This window comes from Abramis brama, assembly GCF_963993115.1.
Source record: "Abramis brama genome assembly, chromosome: 14".
Classification (NCBI taxonomy): Eukaryota; Metazoa; Chordata; class Actinopteri; order Cypriniformes; family Leuciscidae; genus Abramis; species Abramis brama.
The window spans coordinates 8,104,716-8,127,733 of NC_139976.1; the positions used below are offsets into that span (position 1 = coordinate 8,104,716).

Sequence of the window (23,018 nt, forward strand, 5' to 3'; positions counted from 1 at the left end):
TGATTATAGAGCAGAATTTTAACCGCTGGATATGAGCCCATTGATCTGCCCGTTTGCTAGCGCCATAAAGAGCACGTCAGGAAGTAATCACCTGTTTGAAAACTTATGGGAAGTTTGTTGACCACTTTGGCGGCTTTTTATAAGCAGGTTTGAAGGGGAGATTGACTTGTAAATGTGTAGTGGTTTTACTGCTTTATTATATACAAAATATAAGTATTCCCAATCCATCATAAGTTCATACGGTTTGACTGTGTGTGTGTGTGTGTGTGTGTGTGTATTTTGCCTTTCAGTGTAGAACTTAAACCAAAATATGTGTTTTGAAAATAAAGAGCTAAAATGAAGGTTTATTTAGATGTACGTGACAGAGAGGTTTTTTTGATTTGCTCTGTCACTATGAATCACACAGCTGAAGAGGATGTGTGTGTTGAGTATGTCACATTTGTTTAGTGTGGTTACTGTGGCAACATCATTCCTTTTGGTAACTAACCAAAAGTCGTAATAAAACAGAACTTAATTATTCTCAGACAAAAGATGATCACAGATACTTTTATAAAGACATCTGTTTGCCTTGTTTTTCGATTTTTTGTTTTTTAATTTAAAATGTTTATTTTTGTGATTTGTATAATATTTACTTCATCAATATTATATGCCAGTGCAGAATCTAAGGACTTTTAAAAATGCCTAAAATTGGATGTATTGTATTATAATGAGTGTTTAATGCCAAGGGTGTACTCTGTGATCAAATATGTATATTCTGAACAAGACAGTTTAAAAAACTGTGAGGAGTTATTGAGCAGTCAGTGATCGCCTGGCTCTGGGCAAAATTATTTGTCTTTGAAAAGAAAAAGAAATAAAATGAAACAAAGATTCCTACTAATAATATAAATCATTATATTATATTAATTGTATACAATCATAGTACATTATATTATAATATTTAGATTTTTATTAAAAACAAATACATTAATAATTACAAATATATGTAATATAAGGATGATAAATGTGTATAAATAAAGTAATACAATTAATGTGTATTAAATAAATAAATAAATTAAATTAAAAATAAAAGAATGTATAAATGAATAAAAATTATGATAAAAATAATAAATAAAATGTGAATGATATGTATAAGTTTTTTTTTTATTATTAAAATTAATAGACGCCAAAAGCAAACTTAACTTTGGTCGTAAATTTGATACTGGTCCTTTAAAAGGCAATGAGAGGCTGAGCTCACCATTGAAAGGGGCGGGGCGGGGCGGACGGCGGGGCGGACGGCAGGGGGCGGGGCGTCGTCACAGTCAGAGGACGGTCTCTGGACGCTTGAACCGCATTAGTGCGCCATCGCACATTGAACTACAGTCATTACGCGAAGATCTGCTCCTCAGGATTCGGCGGAGTGTGTCTTATTTAACACGTTTTTATTATCTATAAACGCTTTACTCCCACATAAAGCTGTTTAAAGGATATCGGAGACATATGTCAGGCTGAACCTGTGTTTTGTTACACTCTACGGACTCTATTGTTTGGAGTGTGATTCCATTGAACTTGGTCCATTGTTGTTGGATGAGAAGCTCAACTTGGCATTGAGGATTCTGGGGTCGAATACGACGCTGCAAACAGTGGTAAAAAGCTTTATTATTTATTACGTAAATTAAGTTATTTGTGCTACCTTTGCTCACATCCCACAAGGTTCCATTAGAAGTTTGGATACAAGTTCACTGGGTTAGATAAAGATACAATGAAGCGTTTGCTCTTCAAGTGTCTTGTATTGAACTCCAGAGGCCAGTCAGACAGACAGATATCTCATTCATCTGAATCTTAAATGGACTTAACAAATGTGGTCCCAAAGAGATTTTTTGTACACTTTTGAATGCGTCAGTCTCAGACATTCCTCTAGTACTGTGTGTAGCCTAGTTTGCTTTGGGCTGTGATCATGGTTTTTCAATGGTTTAGGTTTTTTTTTTTTATCCTACATTTTATGCAATAAATAATGTATCAAATGTTTACATTATGGTAACAAATTATATTAACATAATAATGTTCATTGATAACTTTTTATATTTTTTTAGCCCAATAACAGATGTGTACATTGAGTTATGTATAATAGCCTAAATTATATATATATTGATTCAAATGCTAATATTTATGTTATTTCATTAATATCTGGCTTATTGTTTTATTTTATGTTTGCATTATTTGTCTTTTATCAGCTATGTGTGGTACACTGACCTTTATGGATAGATCTTGTTAAATCAGTTAGGTCTAATCATTATTTCTGTTTCAGAGGCAACATAATTTTACTCCACAATCTGAATTTCGCTTTCAGATTTAGAGTCTGGGGCTTTTGTATAGGCTACCAATGCAGACGATTGTGAAAGTGAGTTAGCAGTTAACAAGTGATCTCTAATGGGGGGCGTTGACGTGTGCTGCTTGTTGGGATTGCAGGAGACAAGGAGCTTGTGATTTTGAGTCATTAGTATAGTGGTGCTAAATGCCTGGATGGACCTTGGAGCTGCTGTTATAGTGTACCGGTATGAAGAAAAAGTGGTAGATGAAATGTTATGTAACCACTTCTTAAGTCCACGTTGCAATGAAACAGGAATCCAGTGAAGTATTCCAAGAGCTTCTTGTGAATTTCCAGATGTATTCTCCATATATTGTCCTGAACCTGTTGGCCACATCTGTTGCATAATGCGCATTGGTCAGATGGCTGCAGTTTCACAGTTCGTTACTCTAACGGCTCAAACTGTTGTTTGCAGAAAACTGGCAAGCGCTCTGGTATTGTAAAAGGTTATCAGAGTGAAATTGATTGACCCTAATGGGTTGTCTCAACAGCACAGTCAACTTCTGAGTATCATGGTTTGACTTTTTTCATTTTTACATTTTTTGTGTGAATATTTTCTGTTGCTCCAAGTTGAAAGGAGTCTTAATTTATCTAAACCTTTTAATTCCTCTATCAGGAACGAATGATCACCAGCACAGCTTAAGTGAAAGTAATACAGAATTATAACTTGAGCGTTGTGTGGTCTAGGGCTTTGACCCTTAACCTTTGACATTTTTATCATTCTTGGTGTCAATATTTGTGAAAGGTGGCATTAACAACCATGCCGCCAGTGCTCTGAGGTCAGTATGTGCCTGGACAGACCAAACAAATCACTGTATACCCGGAGTTAAAGCTGCCTGGTTAATATCCTGAGCTCATTATGATATTCCAGTTAGGAGAGCCGGCAAGCAGAGAGACAGTTCTGGCCTAAATTGTAGCATGGAAGATGTGGGCCAAGGTCATTGTGTGTGTGTGTGTGTGTGTGTGTGTGTGTGTGTGTGTGTGTGCGCGGTATAAGGCCGACCTGCCAGATGGACAGATAAATGCAGTCTGTTCTTTTTCCACTTTTTTCTTTCCTAATTTTTCTTTCTTTTCTCACCTTACAGGCCCATTCTCTCATGCGTTTTACACAGAGTAAACTTTCTTTCTTTAGTTACTTTCTTCACCCCAAAATTAAAATCCAGTAATTATTTAGTCCTTCTCATGTCGTTCCAAACCTGTATGTAGGGCTTCTAAAAAGCTAAAAAGCTGCACATGCTTGTTTGTAGGGCTGCAAAATTTGGGCAAAATTTGTGATTATATTACAAATATGTTCAACTATATTACATTTTTTATTTCACTTTGACTTGAAATGCATCAGCAGCCTCTTGCTTGGTGCTTATGTGTGTGTACAGCTTGAGTGAGTGAGTGAGTGAGTGAGTGAGTGTGTGTGGATGGATCTGTAGTGATACAGCTGGCTGCTTGCCCATCCACTCCTGCTGTGATATGATTTAGCTGCAGCAGTGTGTGTGTGTGTGTGTGTGTGTGTTTTAGAGGGGAAGAGACTCACATCAACTGTATTAATAATTCTTAGTTTATTGTTCAATCACTACGGTGGCCTTCTTGTGACTCAGCAGCATGAGTCTGTTGTGCTCCTCAGAAAGCTTTATTCCTCTCTGATGTAATCAGCCCAGCTGTCGACACACACACTACAGGAGGTCGACATGTCTGTGCTCAAAGGACTAAAGTTCAACCTGGGGGGCTTTGAAAGCATAACCTTCCTAAATTTAGCCTGCAGGTTTGCGTGTAAGTTGTTCGTTATGGTGGTTAGTTAATCATGGGTGTTCCTGGCCTTTCTAGATAACAACTTCAACACCCACCCGTCCCAGTTGTTAGGGTGAAGATCAAGCTGTAGGCTATAATATTAAAGTTTAAAAGCAATATTTTATAAGACTGGTTGTACTGAAATCATACACTAGTAATACACTATTTTTCAAAAGTTTGGGGTCGGTATGATTTTTTTTTTATTTCTTTGAAAGAAGGCTCTAATGCTCACCAAGGATGCAGTTATTTGATCAAAAACACAGTAAAACAGTACTATTGTGAAATATTATTAAATTTAAAATAGCTTTTTTTATTTGAATATATTTTAATGTATTTATTCATGCTATGTCAAAGCTGAATTTTCAGCATCATTACTCCAGTCTTCAGTCACATGATCCGTCAGAAATATAATGTGCTGATTTGGTGCTCAAGAAACATTTCTTATTACTATCAATGTGGAAAAAAGTTGTGCTGCATAATATTTTTGGGGAAACCATGACACATGATTTTTATTTAAAAAAAATTTAGGATTATTTGATTAATAGAAAGTTCAAAAGCAGCATTTATTTGAAATGGAAATCTTTAAAAGTATAATTACTGTCACTTTTGTTTAATGTGTCCTTGCTGAATAAAAGTAGTATTTCTTTAAAAAAATACATTTATTATACACAATTTTATTTTGTATTGTTGTTTTTTTTAGGGGGTGTTGTTATGATTTGGCTGTTTCACCATCATTTTTATTTTATTTTTAATATTGATGCAACTGTTTGTTTTTTTTGAGCAGCACGGCATGCTATTTATTATACAATGATAGGAAATGCCTGCAAGATATTGTTAGCTTTTATGTAGAAGACTTTGAACTTGGGAAAACTGTACTGCATTCATATCAGACCTCAAGGGAAAGTAAAACTATTTAAACCACGACTCCGTGTCTTGCCAAGAGTCAATATTTTTGCACTGTCTCCTCTCCTCATGAACTTGAATAAGACGACTCGATCTCCCTGCAAGCCCAGCTGAGGCCTCAGGAATCTGACATACTAGTGGCAGAAAAGCGTATTCCTCTGAAACCAAACCTCCTGCAGTCCTACAGGCTGACCTCCTCCTGACACCAGGCAATGAGCCAGTTCTTCTTATACCAAGAAGACCAAAGCCCTATAGCGTTTAGTCCATACGAATCCTGTCATATGAACTTGTTTAACTCTTGTTAACAAGTGTAGGCTGCAGTCATTATTAACTGACTTGATATTAATCTGTGCTGCTGTATTCACAACTAAGGAAGCTATGATATGGATTCCTGGAAAATTAAATAAGAAACTGTTTCAACGTTTTCAAAAAAATCTCAACCAATGGTTAATTGTTGACCAAGATCTTTTAGACGCTGATAATCACAGTTCAAGTCATTATAGCTTCATATGACAAACCCACAGACCTCCCAAAGTTCATAAAAAAAGAGCTGAAAAAAGCTATTGCAAAATGATTGGCTGGTAATTTTCTTCCATTTAGGTCACTTTCATTGAGATCCCAACTATTTCAGATGCCAGGTAACAAGAAGACCGTGTTTGGTCACTTTACATGATGACCTTTTTCTGTTCTTGGCTTGAATAAACTGCACTATGTATCCTGGTAGTCAGAAGTCTTGCTAAGTGAGACTATGGTAATTTTAGCTTATCGGCATTTGTGGTATGTAAACTAACTAACAGCTGACTTTATGCTGAAAATTATTGGTGGATTACTCATTTTCTATGTAATGAACTCATGCATGTTGATGAGCTCATTGATAGGGAACTAGTTTCTTCACATACTCCAGCCTGAAGTAACATGGTGCTTAAGTAACCTTTCTTTGGTTTCAAGATGATGACTGTCAAGTTTCAGACTGAGATTCATTGCTCGAGTCCCTCATTTTTGAGATGGCAAATTCATGATTACTGTGTTGTGTGATGGTGTTGAAAGGCATGAAACCGGTTTAAGTCACTGGTATTGTTTAGCAGCCAAAAAGATACTCCTTTGAGCAAATGACAGGTGATTTCCTTTGGGTTGAGCCACACATTTTTGGAGTGACAGTATCGGCATCACTCCCTGTGAAAGTGGACCTCAACTTGAGTGTCCTGTTTCTCTTTAAGTCCAAACCTCGAAGCACATTATTTCTAATACCTGGCTGGCACAGCCCGACAACTATTCTGGCCACATTTCACATAGATAGCCATTTTCTCTGTGGTTTTGGCCCTTTGCTCTTTTGTCTTGCTCCCAAGCTGTTAATGTTGCCATTAGTGTGTTTATCACCTTTATTGAACTGCGATATTTCCTGGTAGCTTATTGATGTTGCTCATTAATGATACTCGTGTTTATCCTGAACTAAGATAACACCAGAGAGAAAGACAATAATGGCCATAACAATTTCCAAAGCCATTTTGTGAGGACACTTGCTTGTGTACTTCTTTTTCACAGAGAAGGAAAAACATTCCTTTTTGTTTCTCACTGTGTCTCTTCATTTGTACATTATTCTTTACATTCTCTTATAGTTCTCCTCTTCATTGCTCATATCTCTCCCCATCATTCAATGTCAATCCATTTTCTTCTCATAGAGTAACAGGTAGTCTCCCTTAAGCATATGGCTGGTGAAAAGAGAAAAGGAGCAGTTCTTTTCTCCATTAGTGTCCATTCCAATCCCAGATGCTCTTGGCTTCACTTGAGTAATCCAATATCCTTATAGATCCATAACATATGCCCTCTGTCACGCAGTGTCATTATGCTCAAAGTAACCCACAAGTGTGGCCCGAATTCATGGACACATGACCCATACATGATGTGTGGTCTTCAGAATGTTTATATTTCCATAGATTACTAGCAATTTAGCAGTTGTGTTTCTTTCAAAATAGACCAACAATGAGTTAATTGACCCTTCACTAAGCTTCGCCCATTTTAGTTACTGTTGCTTGTGCTCGCTCAGACCAGCTTTACAGAACTTGCCATATGAATGGGGATTTATTTCATTTAAGTTATTTATTTTGTGAAATAGTCAAGCTTCCACAAAATTAGCAAACTACAGTTTCAAAGGTAAGAATGTCTTCTGAGGTCTAGTCATAGCTAGATATATTTCTCTTACTTTTGTTTGTGTAAAGGGATTGGCTCATACTTAAGATCGTTTCTTCTTTAAGCTCTATTTATTTAAGTGTATTGTGATCGTTGTGACTTTGCTTCCACAGTTTCAGTGTCTTTGAGGGTTGACAGTTGGGCGTTTCCAGAGGCCTTATCCTGTGGAGGAACACTTATATGCTCCAGTAAACTCACACACTAGGTCACTGAGTGTGTTAAAGGTGGAGTGTTGGATTGATTTGCACAGTCAGGCTTCCTATTTTAAACGATAGGAATCAATCATGGTATTTAAGTATTGTTGATTTCAGATTAAGTGATTTGGGCTGCATTTAACACTATTGCTACTAGTTTTGCTATTGAAACTACATTTACCAAAGGCACTGCCTGTAATTTCTGCAGTTATTATTACTTCTGCATTGCATTCATTTGTGTTAGCCATTGTCATAATAATATTTTGGTGGCAACCATGGTAAATATTTGTAATAGTGACTGTGCATTGTGTATTTAAATTTCGGAGCTATTCTCTTCTAAACCACATCTGGTTTAAGGGTGTAAAGTGAGTGGACCTAGCTCTTTTCAGACCTACTAGAGCTGAACCACATTGACAGCTGTGCGTTAGCAATCAGTGCTTAAACCACATCATTCATGCATGCATTACATATACAAAGACTGCTGTCACCATGTTGAGTCACCACCTGAGAGGATTTACAAGGATTTTATCAGTTGATGAGAAGTCATGTATGAGAAGTTTTTTTTTTTTTTTTACTTTTAAGTTAATTGGTATGTTGTCATTGCAGGAGAGTTATGATTGTCTAATGCTTTGTAGACTTCACAATTACCGTGATTACAAGTTTCTGACCAGTAAATATCTTTTTCGAAATTTTAATTATAAGTTAGAATTGAATAAAAAGCTCTTTCTTCCAACTTGTGTAAAATACCCAAAATGCCATCTGTTTTAAGATATTTCAATTGCCATGCTGTTTTATAAAAAAAATTGTTAAAAAATATAGAAATAGTTGAGAATAGATATTATTTTGCTGTCAACAGCAAACGGATTTTTGTTGTTGTTAAGAAGACCTAAAAAGAAATCGGCATCTTGCAATTACGATAATTTTATCTTTTTTGTCTTTTTAGGTCATTCAGACGAGATCGTTTCAATTGAAAACTGTTTAGGAGTATTCAGTGATTTGTATAATATGGCTAAGTTGAGACCAGTCTGAGGGCTGGTTCACACAGAACACGTTTTTGCGTCTTTAAAATTTGAGATTATTTCAACCTAAACCGCGTTTTTATAATGCCGTGTCATGCGCGAAACTCTGCAAAAGATGCAAGACGCGGGCGCGACGGTCAAACACGTCCGTCTAGCGCGTGTTTACATAGAAAGAAAATGGAAGAGTAGCGCAGTGGAATGGAAAAACGTGTTCTGTGTGAACGGCCGCTTATAATTTATTCAGCTGTTTAGGATGTAAAACAATGTCAATCATTAATCATTGAATGTTGCAAGTTTAGGTTACTCGAGGTCCTCTTGTATCCTTTTGATGCCAATGGGGAATTCCTATGAGCAAAACAGAAAGTTGTAAATTAGAGACCTTCCTTTTCATGAGTGCTGCCTTGAAAAATGCTGCTTGACTGGTGTCTTGTGAACCTGTGAAGGAAGTTGTTTTGAAAGACAGGCTTTATACTGTCTAATGTATAATACAAACTTTGTCAGTGACTCATGCTGTAGACACATTTTATTGTTGCGCATATTCTCAAAGAAACAGTAGGATTGGTGAAAATCAGTTTTCAGATTTCAACAGTTTTGTTGACAATGATCCAAAATGGTTGAACTTTTGAACCCAGACTGAAAAGATGAATGACGAGAAGTTGTCCAAAGTTTGCGTTTCACAATACCAAGATGTTTGAGAAGGTCAGCTGGGAAATATCTTCTTTATCTGTTTGACTTAGCAAAGTGCTTCATAAATTGTAGCTGTGTGGAGAACTGAGCATGGGTGGAAGAACGTGATGGCTCACAGATACACCTAATTATAGTTCAAGGCGAAATGGAAAAGAAAACATCATAGAAATATAACTTGTACTCCCATTTAAGCCGTGGCTCGTCAAGGGGTAATTTGAGTCATTGAGGAATAAACTAATTTATTAAAATAATGAATATAAATGGGAAAGTAAAACTAATTCTCTAAAGTCTTATTTTTTCCTGCATTGCATTTGCATTTGCATTAATCAGCCCTGAAAAGTCAAAATTCGGATTATTTGAATAATCCACCAATTTGATATAGTATTTTAAAGATTATCTTTATTTATTTATTTATTTCAGTACTTGGTGCATTGTTTTAAAACTTTTTTTTATTGATGTTGTTTTTTTTATTCTTATATTGTATATTGCTTTTTCTTGTCATTACTTGTTTAATGTATACAGCTTTGGCAATCATGCCAATACTTTTACATTGAAAATTGTTTTTATTAAATATATATTGTTGAGCTGGATACATTTGCTTTGACATAATTAATTTAGACTACAATGCAAAAAAGTTACTTTGAAAAAAATAAATAATGTGCTTATGTGATGGGCACTTTCTAAAGTGGTCATGTGACACAAATACACCACTATAGGTTAAGGGGACGACTTCCCCACTCTCCCTATCAGAAATGTTTAGAGACATGTAACATTGGCCTCATTTTCTCTCCGTCTAACGAGATGTTGGATGGAAATGCCCTGCGAGGACTGTGGCGAGCCTGCTGGCGCACAGTCGTGTAGCACCTCTGCCAAGATGGCACCACCCGATGTGTGTCTGCTTTTCTTCAACACACTCATGCTTGTGTGTCCCAGACACACGGGCCCCAAGACTGTCGGCAACACCCAGGGAAGACGCAGCACTGCTGGCTCTCTCATTCTCGGCTGTGCCGTTTGGAAAGGGTTATGGGCAGCAGCTCTTCTTAGCCTTCAAACCAGATTATGCAATTTTCATTTTCAAAATCGATTGTTATTTGCGCTCTTCTCAGCCTGGGTTTAAAGTTTTCTGATTGTGTGCAGAATTACACAGCTGTGAGAGGTTTGTTGGCTAAGTCTGAACCCATGGGCTTTTTGGCAGAGGAAAACGGCAGGAATGTGGAGTGGAAAGGATGTGGAAAGTTAATCATCTACTTGATTAGTAAGGCCACGTTCTGTCTGTTTATATGCTGTGATTATAGAGCTGCAACCTTCACCTTGACGAAAAGTGACTGGCAATAAGAATGATTCCTGTAAAACGTAAGCCATAATAGTGGTTTTGACGAAAAGGTAAAGCTTCTTTTAGAGGTAGGCTATCGTTAAATGTGAAGTCAGACTGGTCGGTTAAAAGACTCAAAGGTGTGTTTGTGTGTGGCACATGAGGCCTTGCTGGTTTAAACATGGTTTTTAGTGTTTTCTACATCTAGTGTGTAATCCTTGTGGTTGGTTTCAGCATGTTTGGCAGAGAAACTCAAAGCACAAACACACACAGTACTGTATATCTCTTTACCCCGCTGGCTGCTGCTGAATGCCGACTAAGCTAGTGCATAATATCCTGTCTGGACCAAGCTGAGAGAAAACTTTCAGAAACTAGACCGGGAAGCTGATAGTATTACTCTGTTATGCGGTTGAACTCTTGAGGTGTTTTGCATGTGTGATTCTTTCTCCTTTACCTTGTTGATGGAGTTATAATCTGCTAATGATCCTGCCTTTTCCCTGTAATAGTACTATTTACTCAGATACTCACCCTCATGTCATTTTAAACCTGTATGACTTTCCCTCTTCAGTGGAGGACAAAAAGTGACTTTTTAATTAATATCCTGGTCTTTCTTTTCAGTATAATATTAAGTGGTTGAGAACTGGTGCTGTCAAATTTCATAAAGATGATAAAAAAACAACATAAAAGTAGTTAATATGACTTGTGCAATATATTCCCAGTCTTCTGAAGCCATACAATAGAATTTCTGTGAGGAACAGACTAAAATCTGAAAAATCCTGACATCCACCCTCTTCTCCCATCGTTTCTCAAAAGCATCGTTAGCTAAGAGACCATTGTTGGCAATGGTTCTATGATCTACTTAGGCTTACAATGCTTTTTGGGAAACTTAGCTTTTCAGATGAATCGGCTGGTCTAGTTCACAAAAGTCTGGATGATTGGTTCTCAAATCGTGTTCTTGACTTGAGTTCAACTATAACTCATTGATCTGGTTGAAATGGTTAATGGCTCAAAACGGTTATATGACACCTGAGGCTTGGAACATAGTGCACTAGTCTTGTTGACTACTTTTATGCTGCTTTTGTGTCCTTTTTGAAGCTTCAAAACTCCATGCAACCTTCATTATAATTGCATGGAAAAGAGCGACCAGAACAGTCTTCAAAATGTCCACTTTTCACACTTGTGGTATTTTTCAAACAGTGTTTGCATTCAAATGATTTGCCCTAACTCTTCACTATCACTCATATCACTGCTTATTGATAAGATAAGTGTCTCTCTCTCCCTCTGTGTCCATGGTGTTGGACCAAATGTATACACACATTAACATTTATTTTAGTTAAAATATTTTCTACAGTGTTTATGGGTGTGAGAAGGGATTCTATTGGTTGATTTGGTGGGTGTCTTGTCTTCCTGTTTTCCCTGTATCACATTTACCTTTCCATCTGTTTATTCACCACTTAATATCTGTCTGTATAAGGCTTTAGGCTTGTGGTGAGGTTAACAGGAAAAACAGGTTGTAATTGTAGTCAATAATAACATCTGAAAACCATTCAGCTTTTTTATGCTTTCAACCAGTTCCTGGTTTCAATGAAAATTTGTTAACTTCGTTAACATGTTAGGGACTATAAGGATGATATTTAGTTTTTTCATCTTAATAAAGCAACATTTTTTTGAATATTTGAACTTCATTTTTATGCAGAAGGCCTACAGTGAAATGGACCATGTTTACACTGTAACCAACCACCAGTGGCATGAAGTTCTTCATGAACTTTTTGAACATTTATTTTGATAAATGCATGCATCACAGTTTAATTATTTTATGACTGATAGCAGCAGCACTCAGAATGAATGATTTGTCAGGAATATCCAACCCGATCTCACGGGAAAACGTACAAATTCTACGAGGTGGCTAATTCGTATGAATTCATACGACCTCACTCGTACGAATTAGTACGATTTTTGCAAAATCGTACATATTTTACGAATTACCTACCCCTGACCCCGCCCCTAAACCTACCCATCACGTGGGTTTAGACAAATCGTAAACATTCGTACGAGTGAGGTCGTACGAATTCGTACGAATTAGCCATCTTTTTATCATTCGTACGATTTCGTACGAATTGGTCATGAGATAGTGTTGGAATATCACACTGTGGTGTGAATCTCCTGCAATATCATGCAGACAGAGTCTCTGCAGTGCTGTACTTCCTAGAGTATGTCTACCCTTGCTTACATTTGTAGTATGATACTGCAAATACTTAACAGCAGTCAAATCAGCCTTAAACAATCAAAACTGTATTGACAGTTTATGGCTGATTTGACTGCTGTTGTGTGTTTAATCTGTCATTGTGCCAGACACACAGAAATCAGTGTTTTACAGACACCAGCAACCTCTCCAAGAGCAGAGACTCTTAAAGGGATGTTAAGTCTTAAAAGAGATTATGTAGTGTGTTGTCTGGACGTTAATCAAATGGATGAATGTGCCTCAATCCTGCTGTCCCAGATCGCAATGAATCACAGGCTGGCATAGGCCTTTTGGTGAAAGATGGTTCACTCCTATTACATATGAATAGGGAGAAACTGCAACGTGCAACATGGAATACAATCAGCATTACCAATCAATCAGCCAATCATTGCGTCACTGCCGTTAGAATCTCTGGTTCCGCTAGAAACCTGAGACTTGCGCTTAGGACTGCACATGTGCATTGGCTGGTCTAGCCCGAAAAAAATATATATTTGAGCATAAGAAACAACATTTATTGGATATTTTGTCATATTTTGTTGCTGATTTTAAATATGCTATTTAATAATGAGTTCGGCAAGCAGTTTGAGATTTCAGTATTCCCCATTCAGATAGATAGGACTTGGTCTTGGATGCCCAAAATAGCTGCCCGGTGGCGTTGCAAATATGGCTGCCAAGTAAACAGACTTTCCTTAAAAGGGACTTTGATGTTACTAGGACAAATGTAACAAATAAGTATAAATGTAGTGGTTTTTGTGAATATCATTTATATAGCTACTCATTCAAGTAGTAGATCCCATGCAAAATACAAGGTAAATGAATAAAACCGTAATAATTCGATTTTCGTGAGCTGTTCAAACCCGTAAGACTTTATTTGACTGATATCTGTTCAGTGTATAAAGCTATCGTCTCTTCAGAAAATTTGAACTAAACCAATCAATTCATATGGATTAGTTTTATGATCCCATTATGAACTTTTTAAAGTGGTTGCGTAGCTGGCGATGGAGGGAGAGAAATCGCTCCGAATTCATTAAAAATATTTTCATTTGTGTTCCGAAGATAAATGAAAGTCTTACAGGTTTGGAACGACATGAGGGAGAGAAAATGATGACAGAATTTTCATTCTTGGGTGAACTATCCCTTTAAACAATTGTAATGTTATGCTCTAATGTGAATACAGTCCTTCCTAATGTGCTTCACTTCATGTCATGTCTAAAGTGTGAATATATATTCTGATGTAATGTGTAATATAGTTATTCATAATTTTTGCTTAAATAAAACATGGTAATGAGTTCCAGAGTTTTGTACCCTAAAAAAAAATAAAAAAATAATCAGAGAGCTGCAGTTGTATTGGAAGAATAATTATGATCTTTTCCAGAGCTCAGAAGTACCCTGTTAAATAAGTAATGATTACTCTTAAAAGATTAAAACAGATCTATAAATAAAAGTACAATAATGTCAAGTAACAGCTGGTGTTTCATTTAGTGGAACGTCTCATCTGACTTCCTTCCATGAGCTTTGCATGAGAGGACACTTTACGCAAGAGATTGTGAGATCATGAGTTAACAGCATGGGATAAATGATGCTTGTGGTGAAGATGTGAATCATTTATACCATAGTTGCTTTATTTTTCCTGGTCTTAATCTCTGGATGTGTGTCTCACGTACATAAAAGTGTGTTATGTAAATGTGGGTTTGATGGCCACATTCATACTCAAACCTCAAAATATTTCTCCATTTTTAACCCACAATCCTTCCCTTGTTTTTCTACCATCATCGCCATAACGGCCTCCTGCCAGACGAGACAGACTAATATATTTTTCTGGTGAGAGTGTTTGTGTGTTTCACGCTTAGGAATGTTGACGAGGCCGTAGCGGGTCTCCTGGTATCCCAGCTTGGAGCCTGTGAAACGAGGTCCCGCTGAAACGAGGCCCTGCAGATGTGTGGTTAGACCCTCACGGAGTTTGATCACGAGGGTCCGTCCAGCTGTAAAGTTGTAGGTCTCCAGTGAGCTCTGATATGTACACACATGTCCAGAGGGGGAGAGAGATCTTAAGCTGGTGTGTTGTCTTTCAGGAGCTGTTAGGATTTTGTACTGATGTGTAATGATGCTGAACACAAATGACATGCTCTGAAATCCCCTGAGTGTAGCTGTTAATGAAGCGTTTAGACGCTGAGATTGCTGGGAAATAGGCATGAAAAGGACCCAAGACAAAACCAGTTCATGGCGTTTGACAACACAGTTGACAAAAAGTATAACGTTATTATTTAAAAATGTAATTTTGCCGTTTCAATCACACCTCTTTTTCATTTTAACAATATCAACCATAATTTCTCATTAAGTCGGATAGTTTTATCCTAAGTTCAGTTTTGAATGGTTCATTTTACTAATTACTAAACAAATTTTTAAGGATTAAAAATACTTGGCACAGTTGACTTAAATGAACTAACTGAATTAATTCAACTTTATAGAAAACCAGTTAAATATATAATTAATCATGCCCTGTGAGCCATATATACATTGCTTAATAATGAAGTGTCATACTGTTGGAGCAATAGAGCTGTTCAGTTGTGATTTATGACGTTAATTTGTAGGCCAACCCGGATGGCTAATCTGGCATGGGTTCCTATGGGAATTACGTAAAATGAGGTCTGAGGTTAATATTACTTTAATATTTTGTTCTACAACATAAAAAGCATAGTCAAAGCCACTGTATTTTGAAATGACGTTGTAAGAGAACTATAATGTTAAAATATATAAAAAATTATTTGTTTTACCATTTGAATGTATTGAAATCCATTTGATGTATGACAGTTTTGTCTGTACCAATACTTTTTTTACAAAATGTATGTAATGAGCGAGCACACAAATTCATATTCCAAACCGTGTTTTGTACACTTATAATATGTTATATTTGGACTAATTTAGACTGAGCGGGACCACAACCGCTGCGAAGTAGCCCAATACCTGCATGACTCGTCATTCATAAACAGAGAGAGCATGCTCTTGCTACAATGTTCTTCTGCAAGACAATTTGTTTATTAACTGCTAGAGTGCCAAAAGTTACATAGTGTACCTTTTAATTTAAGATCATTATGTCCTGATGTTAAAAATGGCCTTTTTTGATTGTTGATTTATATGATCAAAATCATTTACACAGGACGGTGTCTTACACTAGCGTGTCTTGCATTACTTCATACAAACACAGATACAATAATCTATCTGGACGTCGGAGTGGGGCGATATGCTGTGATTCAACAATGAGGTCAATCTGCCAGCGGGCAGAGCTGAATCCTCCTCTGGGACGCCCAGTTCTTTGACTCAAGTGGAGAGCTTATCGTTTATCAAACCCTCCTCTGTTCTCTCACAGCTACAGTCGCTCAATAGGCTTTTGTTGTCAGAGATGCAAATGTTTTTGGTGGGGTGACGTGTCTTTGGGATATTGTTGCCTGGATCTCATTCATCCAGATGGTGTGCATGCAACTCTGGAATGGTTATGAAGTCATGTTTGAAAACAAAATTGCAGACTACCGTCTACCGTCTCCAGACGGCAACAAGCGCTTTGTTCATATGTTTCAACCTTAGAAAAATCTGACTTTTTTGGCATTTTGTTTGTCGTACAATTTTGTCTTTGATCATGGTTTGTTTGAGTGATTGGTGTGTCTTAAAGGGTTAGTTCACCCAAAAATGAAAATTCTGTCAGTAATTACTCACCCTCATGTTGTTCCAACCATGCAAGTCTTTCGTTCATCTTCAGATCACAAATGAAGATATTTTTGATGAAATCTGACAGCTTTCTCACTCCTCCATACTCCCAAGGAGTGAGCAGCCAGTAACAAGAAGTAGAAGAAGAAGAACGCCGTAATCTCAGTTCTCGCACATGCGTCCTGGCGCTCCCGTGAACTCTCGTCAGAGGCCCACATTGAAGAACACTAATAGTTGGATAAAGTCGTTATTTTTGTTGTTTTTCCGCACAAAAAGTATTGTCGTCACATGATAAACTTAATGTAGAGCCACTGTAGTCACTTGGACTATTTTAACGATGTTTTTAATAACTATTCTGGGCCGGCGAGTTTGGGTCCCTCTGAAAGCCTATGGAGGAGTGAGAAAGCTGTCAGATTTAAGACAAAAATATCTTAATTTGTGATCCGAAGATGAACGAAAGACTTGCATGGTTGGAACAAGATGAGGGTGAGTAATTACTGACAGAATTTTCATTTTTGGGTGAACTAACCCTTTAAGTCTTTTGTTGGCTGTTGGTGGTCAGTCCAGGCTAATAGGCCTCCCCTGTGTAAAGAAGCAGATAATCAGATTATTAAACCATAAATCACAGCGCACAGTTGGGGATCAAAATGTTCACAGTGAACCCAAAGAGCACTGGAGTTCTCTCGTATTCAGTCGTTCTCTTTTTCTACTTTCCCTTTGTTTCATACCCTCTACAGTGACCTTACAATAGGATGATACAACCACCATTAGTCTTCCAAGACATGCAATATGTTTCGCTTTAAGAGAAAGATGCGGAGAAGCGAAGAAAAAAAAAATAGAAAGGAAAAAGTGGTTTCAAATAGAGTTGGGAATCAAGAACTGGTTGTAGCTCATATTCAGCAGCTTACATGCAGTTTGCAAGCAATAAGAATTAATTAACAATAATAATAATAAACTAATATATTTTTTTAAAATCTTAGCTTTATTTAAAAGCTTACCAGAATGCTATACTCCATCTTTCATTGTACTTGTTTGTTTAACATATTTGCTTACTTTATGTATTTACTTTATTACTTTATTATTACTTATTACATACTTTATGTATTTATTTACTTTATTTACTTAGTTGCTTGCTTAATACATTCATCAGAGCCACCTTAAACCACCTTAGCCATTTTCTTAGTCATTTTAATTTTCTGAATGAACATGAATCAAGAAGCTTTCAAACACTGAATGCAATAAATGCAAATCAATATCTGGAAAGCCTCCTAATGGAAGTAAATGAAATGAGAATGTTATCCTAATGTTTCGGTTCATTCTTCCTCCGATTATTAAAAGAATTGCAAAACCCAAATAGTTAATTGGAAGTAGAATGCTTAAAGTACCTAGTTATGTATGAAAGGAAGAAGCAGTCAAAAAAGAAGAGTGTAAATGCAAGAAAGGTGTCGAGGGAAAAGGGAAAAGGGAAAAGTACCTTGTCAGCAGGTCTTGGAAGGAAAATCTCAGGCAGTGGAGTACAACACAGTGTAAAGGTCTAGATTTCCGCATGATATAAGAGCCTGGCACACACTACAGAGAATACTGCACTGGATGGAGTTGAATTTAAGAAGAAATGCAGTCCTGTGCTCCCAGGATCCTCTGAGCTCATGGTCAATCATGAAATGAATGTGGATTTGGAAAGAAAGGGGATTTGTGCCTTGGGATACATTATTGCCCAATATCTGCATTGCACCCTTTTATTTGTTTCATCTGTACTGTTTTTGTTGTATTTGTTTTTCAAGCAAGGCTACTTTCATTAAAACTTATTTACTGTTTTGAAGAACTGTTTCTAAATTACAATTGCAGTTCTATGTTACTTTTCGAATATAGAAGTATTTGCTCATGGGAGGAGTCTGTTGTTTTTTTGTTTTTGTTTTTTTGATAATTTTTGGATCACTGATGTCCCATGGCAATAATGACACACGTTTATGGTCAAAAAGTTTTTTTCTTTTTTTCGAAAGCTGATCCTAGGCCTTAGAATTTGGCATGCCATTTGTGTGGTTTAATTCCAGATTCCTCTGAGTAAACAGATGGTTCACAAGTTCATAGGAAGCAGAGTTGGAAGTGTACAAAGCTTTGGTTTGTGTGGTGACTTGGTGACCACCATGCAAAAGTAAATCCTTCAGTAACAAGAGCTCAGTAAATCAACACTCGTGCAACGTGTCACCCTTTCATGACCGCACTTCCTCCAAGAACAATAAAAAGTCTCATGGCTTATGGGATGAAATGGGAATTCCTTTTCCAACCTCTTCCACCTCTCTGTTAATGTGTTATGTAATACTTCAAGTGGCTTAGTTTTTCTTTCTTTTTTTTCACCCCTTTTTCTTCTTCAAAGGAAATTTCCCCTATAATTAATCCATTTAAAACTAATTAGTACCTAAATTGAGTATGTGATGTCATCATGACTTAAAATCTCTAGAAATTCCAAGTATCATGTATAATTTCAATATAATTGTAATATTTTCCATCAGCTGACAGTTCAACTCAAGTTCTAAAGAAAAAGAGAATCCATCTCATATTAGGTAATAAAATAAAATGACATTTATTGTTTCTTTTCTCTTCTGTTATAGGTCAGTTGTCAGATGTTGAAGGAAGGACACTGTACTTTAAGGATAAAAATGGCTGTGTCCTAGGTTTTTGGAAGAGTTTTCATCCTGACCACTGTCCTGGATCTACACCGTCAGAGGAAAGAGTGACCTATCTCTTGGCGAGAAAAGACTTTGGCGATTTTATTTTTCTGCAGACAGTATTTAAGAAGTCATCATGCCTATTCTGAAGCAGCTTGTGTCCTCGTCCTCCCAGTCAAAGCGGCGCTCTCGTGCTGACCTGACTGCAGAGATGATCAGCGCACCCCTGGGTGACTTCCGTCACACTATGCATGTGGGGCGAGGAGGCGACGCTTTCGGGGACACCTCCTTTCTTAGCAGCCGCTCAGGGGAGCCACCAAGGGAGCCGGAGGTACAGCAGAGCTCACCTAAACAGAGCCTCCTTTCCCGTACGTTCCGAAGCAGCAAGCGCTCCCAGTCGGTCAATCGCGACAAGCCTGACAAATCCAAACTAGCGCCCCCTGGAGGCTCGCCGAGTTATGTAAAAAATGCAATCTCACTGCCATATTTGAATGATGACAATGCAGGACGAGGTTCAGAAATCCACCTTCCCAAGAGCGTGTCCTCAAGTCCTTTAAAGAACGTTCCGGAAGTTGATGGAAAGCCGTTTAACGGAGCTGCAGCGCCAGCTGTATCGGACTTGGAGCTGGACGAGAGGAATTTTGGTGAGCTGACCGACTTGCGTCCGTCAGTTCCTTACACCGGAGGCATGAAACATGCAGAGTCAATCATGTCCTTCCACATTGATCTGGGTCCCTCCATGCTGGGCGACATCCTGAGTGTGATGGACAAGAAGGGCTTAGATGATGACGATCTGGGATTCGAAGAGGGGAAGAGCAGCTCGCCGCCTCAGAGTCCTCCCAATGAAGTCGAAGAGGATCCCCTTCCTCCAGTCAGGCCTCCACGCCAAAGGCCAGGCACCAACCCTTACACTCCAGAGCTCCAAACCAGGAACCATCAACACTTGGACAGCTGTTCCCTCTCAAGTTCAGGGTCCACCGTGCTGGATGAAAAACCCCACAATCAGATTTATGAGGGAAATATGGACGACATCAAGTACAGCTCACCTCGAGTGCAAGACGAGAGAGACTTCTCCTACATGGATGATGACGATGATGACGAGATTAGGGTGTAAAATGAGCTGTAAGTTGCCATAACAGTCTTTGCAAAGACTAAAAGAAGAGGAGGAGGTGGGTTGTGGTTGATTGGTGAATGCAAAGCTTGTACATTGACATGGAGGACTGATTTTATAATGGAGATGAAAGGGAAAACGTATGTTTTAGCCCTTGCTAAATATTTTTTCACTACAATTCCTAGTTCAGGTATACAAACCTTCTGTTACTAGTGACTTTCACCAGAGCCGCCACAGCTTTGAGAGGAATGTGCTTGTGTGTTTGCATATGCCAAGGCGAGGAAATTCCGTTTCAAATGGTAATTACGGTCTCGTGAGTATCATTAATGAATTCCAGTGTTGACCACTTGGAACGCTGATACAGGAGGTTTGTGTGGAACCAAACCTCATATTCTCCCATGATCGACACAGTGCTCGGATGCAGCTCGCTTATGCCTTTGGACTTCCAAACTATTGCCAACAGTCTTAAGTTTCCTATGTTTTACAGTTTTTGATTCCATCTTTAAGTTATATCCTAAATTTTGCCTTGTACACAAATCTGTATTGATGTAAATGTTGAAGTAATGATTAGAATGCCATAAACGTGTTTGGAGGTTCAACACAACGCTTTATCTCTGGCATATGTTACCTTTTTTTTCCTGTTGAGAGTTGTTTATGTAGTGGATCTGGTCTTTGCCATGTGGTCCATTTGTGTTTAAGAGGATTTCCTGTCGGGTCACATGAAATTCTCAATCTTGGAGACTTTATATTGATGGGATACAGAACCCGAGAGCAGTGGTGACACTGCTTGGAGGCAGTAGAATCAGCCTGAGTGGAACCAATGACGACGTCAATTTTGTGTGTGTGAATGAGGATTGATGTCAAGAGGGCTGAGAAGTGTGCTATTTGATTATCATTGTATAGGCTCAGAGATGAAGGGTTAGCTCTCTTATTCAGGGTCTAGTGTAGTGCCTCGATCTTCAAACCATGCTCATCAGCAGAAGTGGCTATTGAGGGGTTTTCATCTCTGAATGACTCTTGTAGTTCTTTGTATTTCTGTATTTAGGTTTTGAAGAGAGATAAGACTTATCACCCCATGATAAGACTGTAACTTGTATAGCCACTCTGTGAGTTAGTGCCATACCCTTTGCGTCGGTTAAACATAGACAGAAATGTACTTTTATTAAAATTCTTTCATCTCAAAATGAGCAAACTTGATCCTCCATGCAATATTATCTTACAGAGATTGTTTATGCGGATGGAACAGATCTGACTCATTCCACAGTCACATTATATTTCAAAGCTTTCACTTGATTTTCCTTAAAAGAGAGGTGTGTAATTTCCCTGCCACTAGCAGCACCAAAATGGAATTCATAAATAATAATAATAATAATAATAATTAAAAAAATCTGCAGTATTCAGTTTATTTATGGTGATTTGGAACATTTAAATGGATTCCATAACATCGCCTCAGCCAATCATGTGAGTTTGGGGGCGGGGCTACGCATTTGTTTGACTGGTGTTTTTTGACAAGTTTCAAACATCTGCATCTACCAATAGTCATTTTTGAAATTCTGTTTAGTGCTGCAGAAATTACACACTTCACATTTAGGTCTCTCTTATGAGACTTTCACAAACTAGCAAGAAAAAAAAAAAGTTTTATAACAACAGTTAGCAAATTCGCCATAAAACTGACAAGATATTTAACACTATCGGCTCACCACAGAAAACATCAAATGACTGCAGATGATTAACATCCTGGTATCTCAGCAAGTATTAACTGTTTATTGTGCACTTTGGATCACAGTTATGTTTCGGGGAGATAATTTAAGTGTTCCATTCTTGATATATGTACATAATGTTCAGTTATTCATTTCATGTATATTTGAGTTTTTTGATTGACGTTATTAGTCAACAGTGCTGGCCCTGTAATCTGACATTATAAGCACACTAGGAGCTGAAGAGAACACCATTTTGTAGAATCGGTTATATTTGTAAACAGTTGGTTTCTGCAATCTTATTATACTGATTTCTCTGTGGCCTTTTACCTTCACTTTGTAATCTGTTCTTTGTGATCAGACTACAACTACATTATTTGCTTGCTCATCTGTTTTTCAGTGGTTTGTGAAATCAGCATGTCTGTACAGAGGAACAAGTAAGGTACGATTAATAAGAACTCTAAAAGAGAAACCGTGAGATGTTTGTAATGCAGACTAGGGTGTTTTTCATTGTGTATAGAATGGTTTGGAAATGGGCTTTATTAAAGGGGTACGAGGGGCTTGTGTTGCCTTATATCTGGTTGAAATGCTTCATTTGTCTTCTAGCACAAAAAGGAGGATAATCAAATGTGCCAATTTCTTTAAGTTTTGTTCATACGGGTTAAGGAAGTGGTCTTGGAGATATCACGCTGCACGCAAAGTTTTGAAGACGACCAGATGTCCGGAACTGGATTTGTGAGACTGAAAATGAGCTGGAATGCTGGACTATATCAGGTTTTCAGAGCACCAGGGCTCCCTCTACAGTTTGGAGTAGTTTTCTTACAGGCCATCAATACTTTTACAAGTGTCTATATGCTTAGAGAGACAACAGTATCATCCATATATGATGGCATAGAGGTTACTATAGTTTCTTTGCTTGATTACTATATGAGCAGTTGTATAGCACAACATCTTCCTACAGAAAATTATTGACAAACACTAAAGTTTAAACCATCTCTTTAATTTCCAAGTATTTGCTGTTTATCTTTTTTTTTTTTTTTTTTTTTTTCACTTAATGTCTGTATTATTCTGTACTGAAATAATATATAATGCCCTGCCTCGCTTTCCCTTGCAAAATAACAGTTCTATTTTTCAATAAATAAGAAAGCTGATAAACTTCACCAAAGGGCCAT

At 37.5% G+C, this 23,018-nt stretch overlaps 1 protein-coding gene across 1 annotated transcript; it reads left to right on the forward strand.

The window, feature by feature from the left end:
- Window positions 1–1,332: 1,332 nt before the first annotated feature.
- cdc42ep4b (CDC42 effector protein (Rho GTPase binding) 4b) lies at window positions 1,333–21,770 on the forward strand. The gene is made up of 2 exons (XM_084134766.1): window positions 1,333–1,622; window positions 18,982–21,770. The coding sequence occupies exon 2, from the start codon at window positions 19,175–19,177 to the stop codon at window positions 20,150–20,152; it is 978 nt and encodes a 325-aa protein (XP_083990892.1). The 5' UTR covers window positions 1,333–1,622; window positions 18,982–19,174; the 3' UTR covers window positions 20,153–21,770.
- The last annotated feature ends 1,248 nt before the right edge of the window (window positions 21,771–23,018 follow it).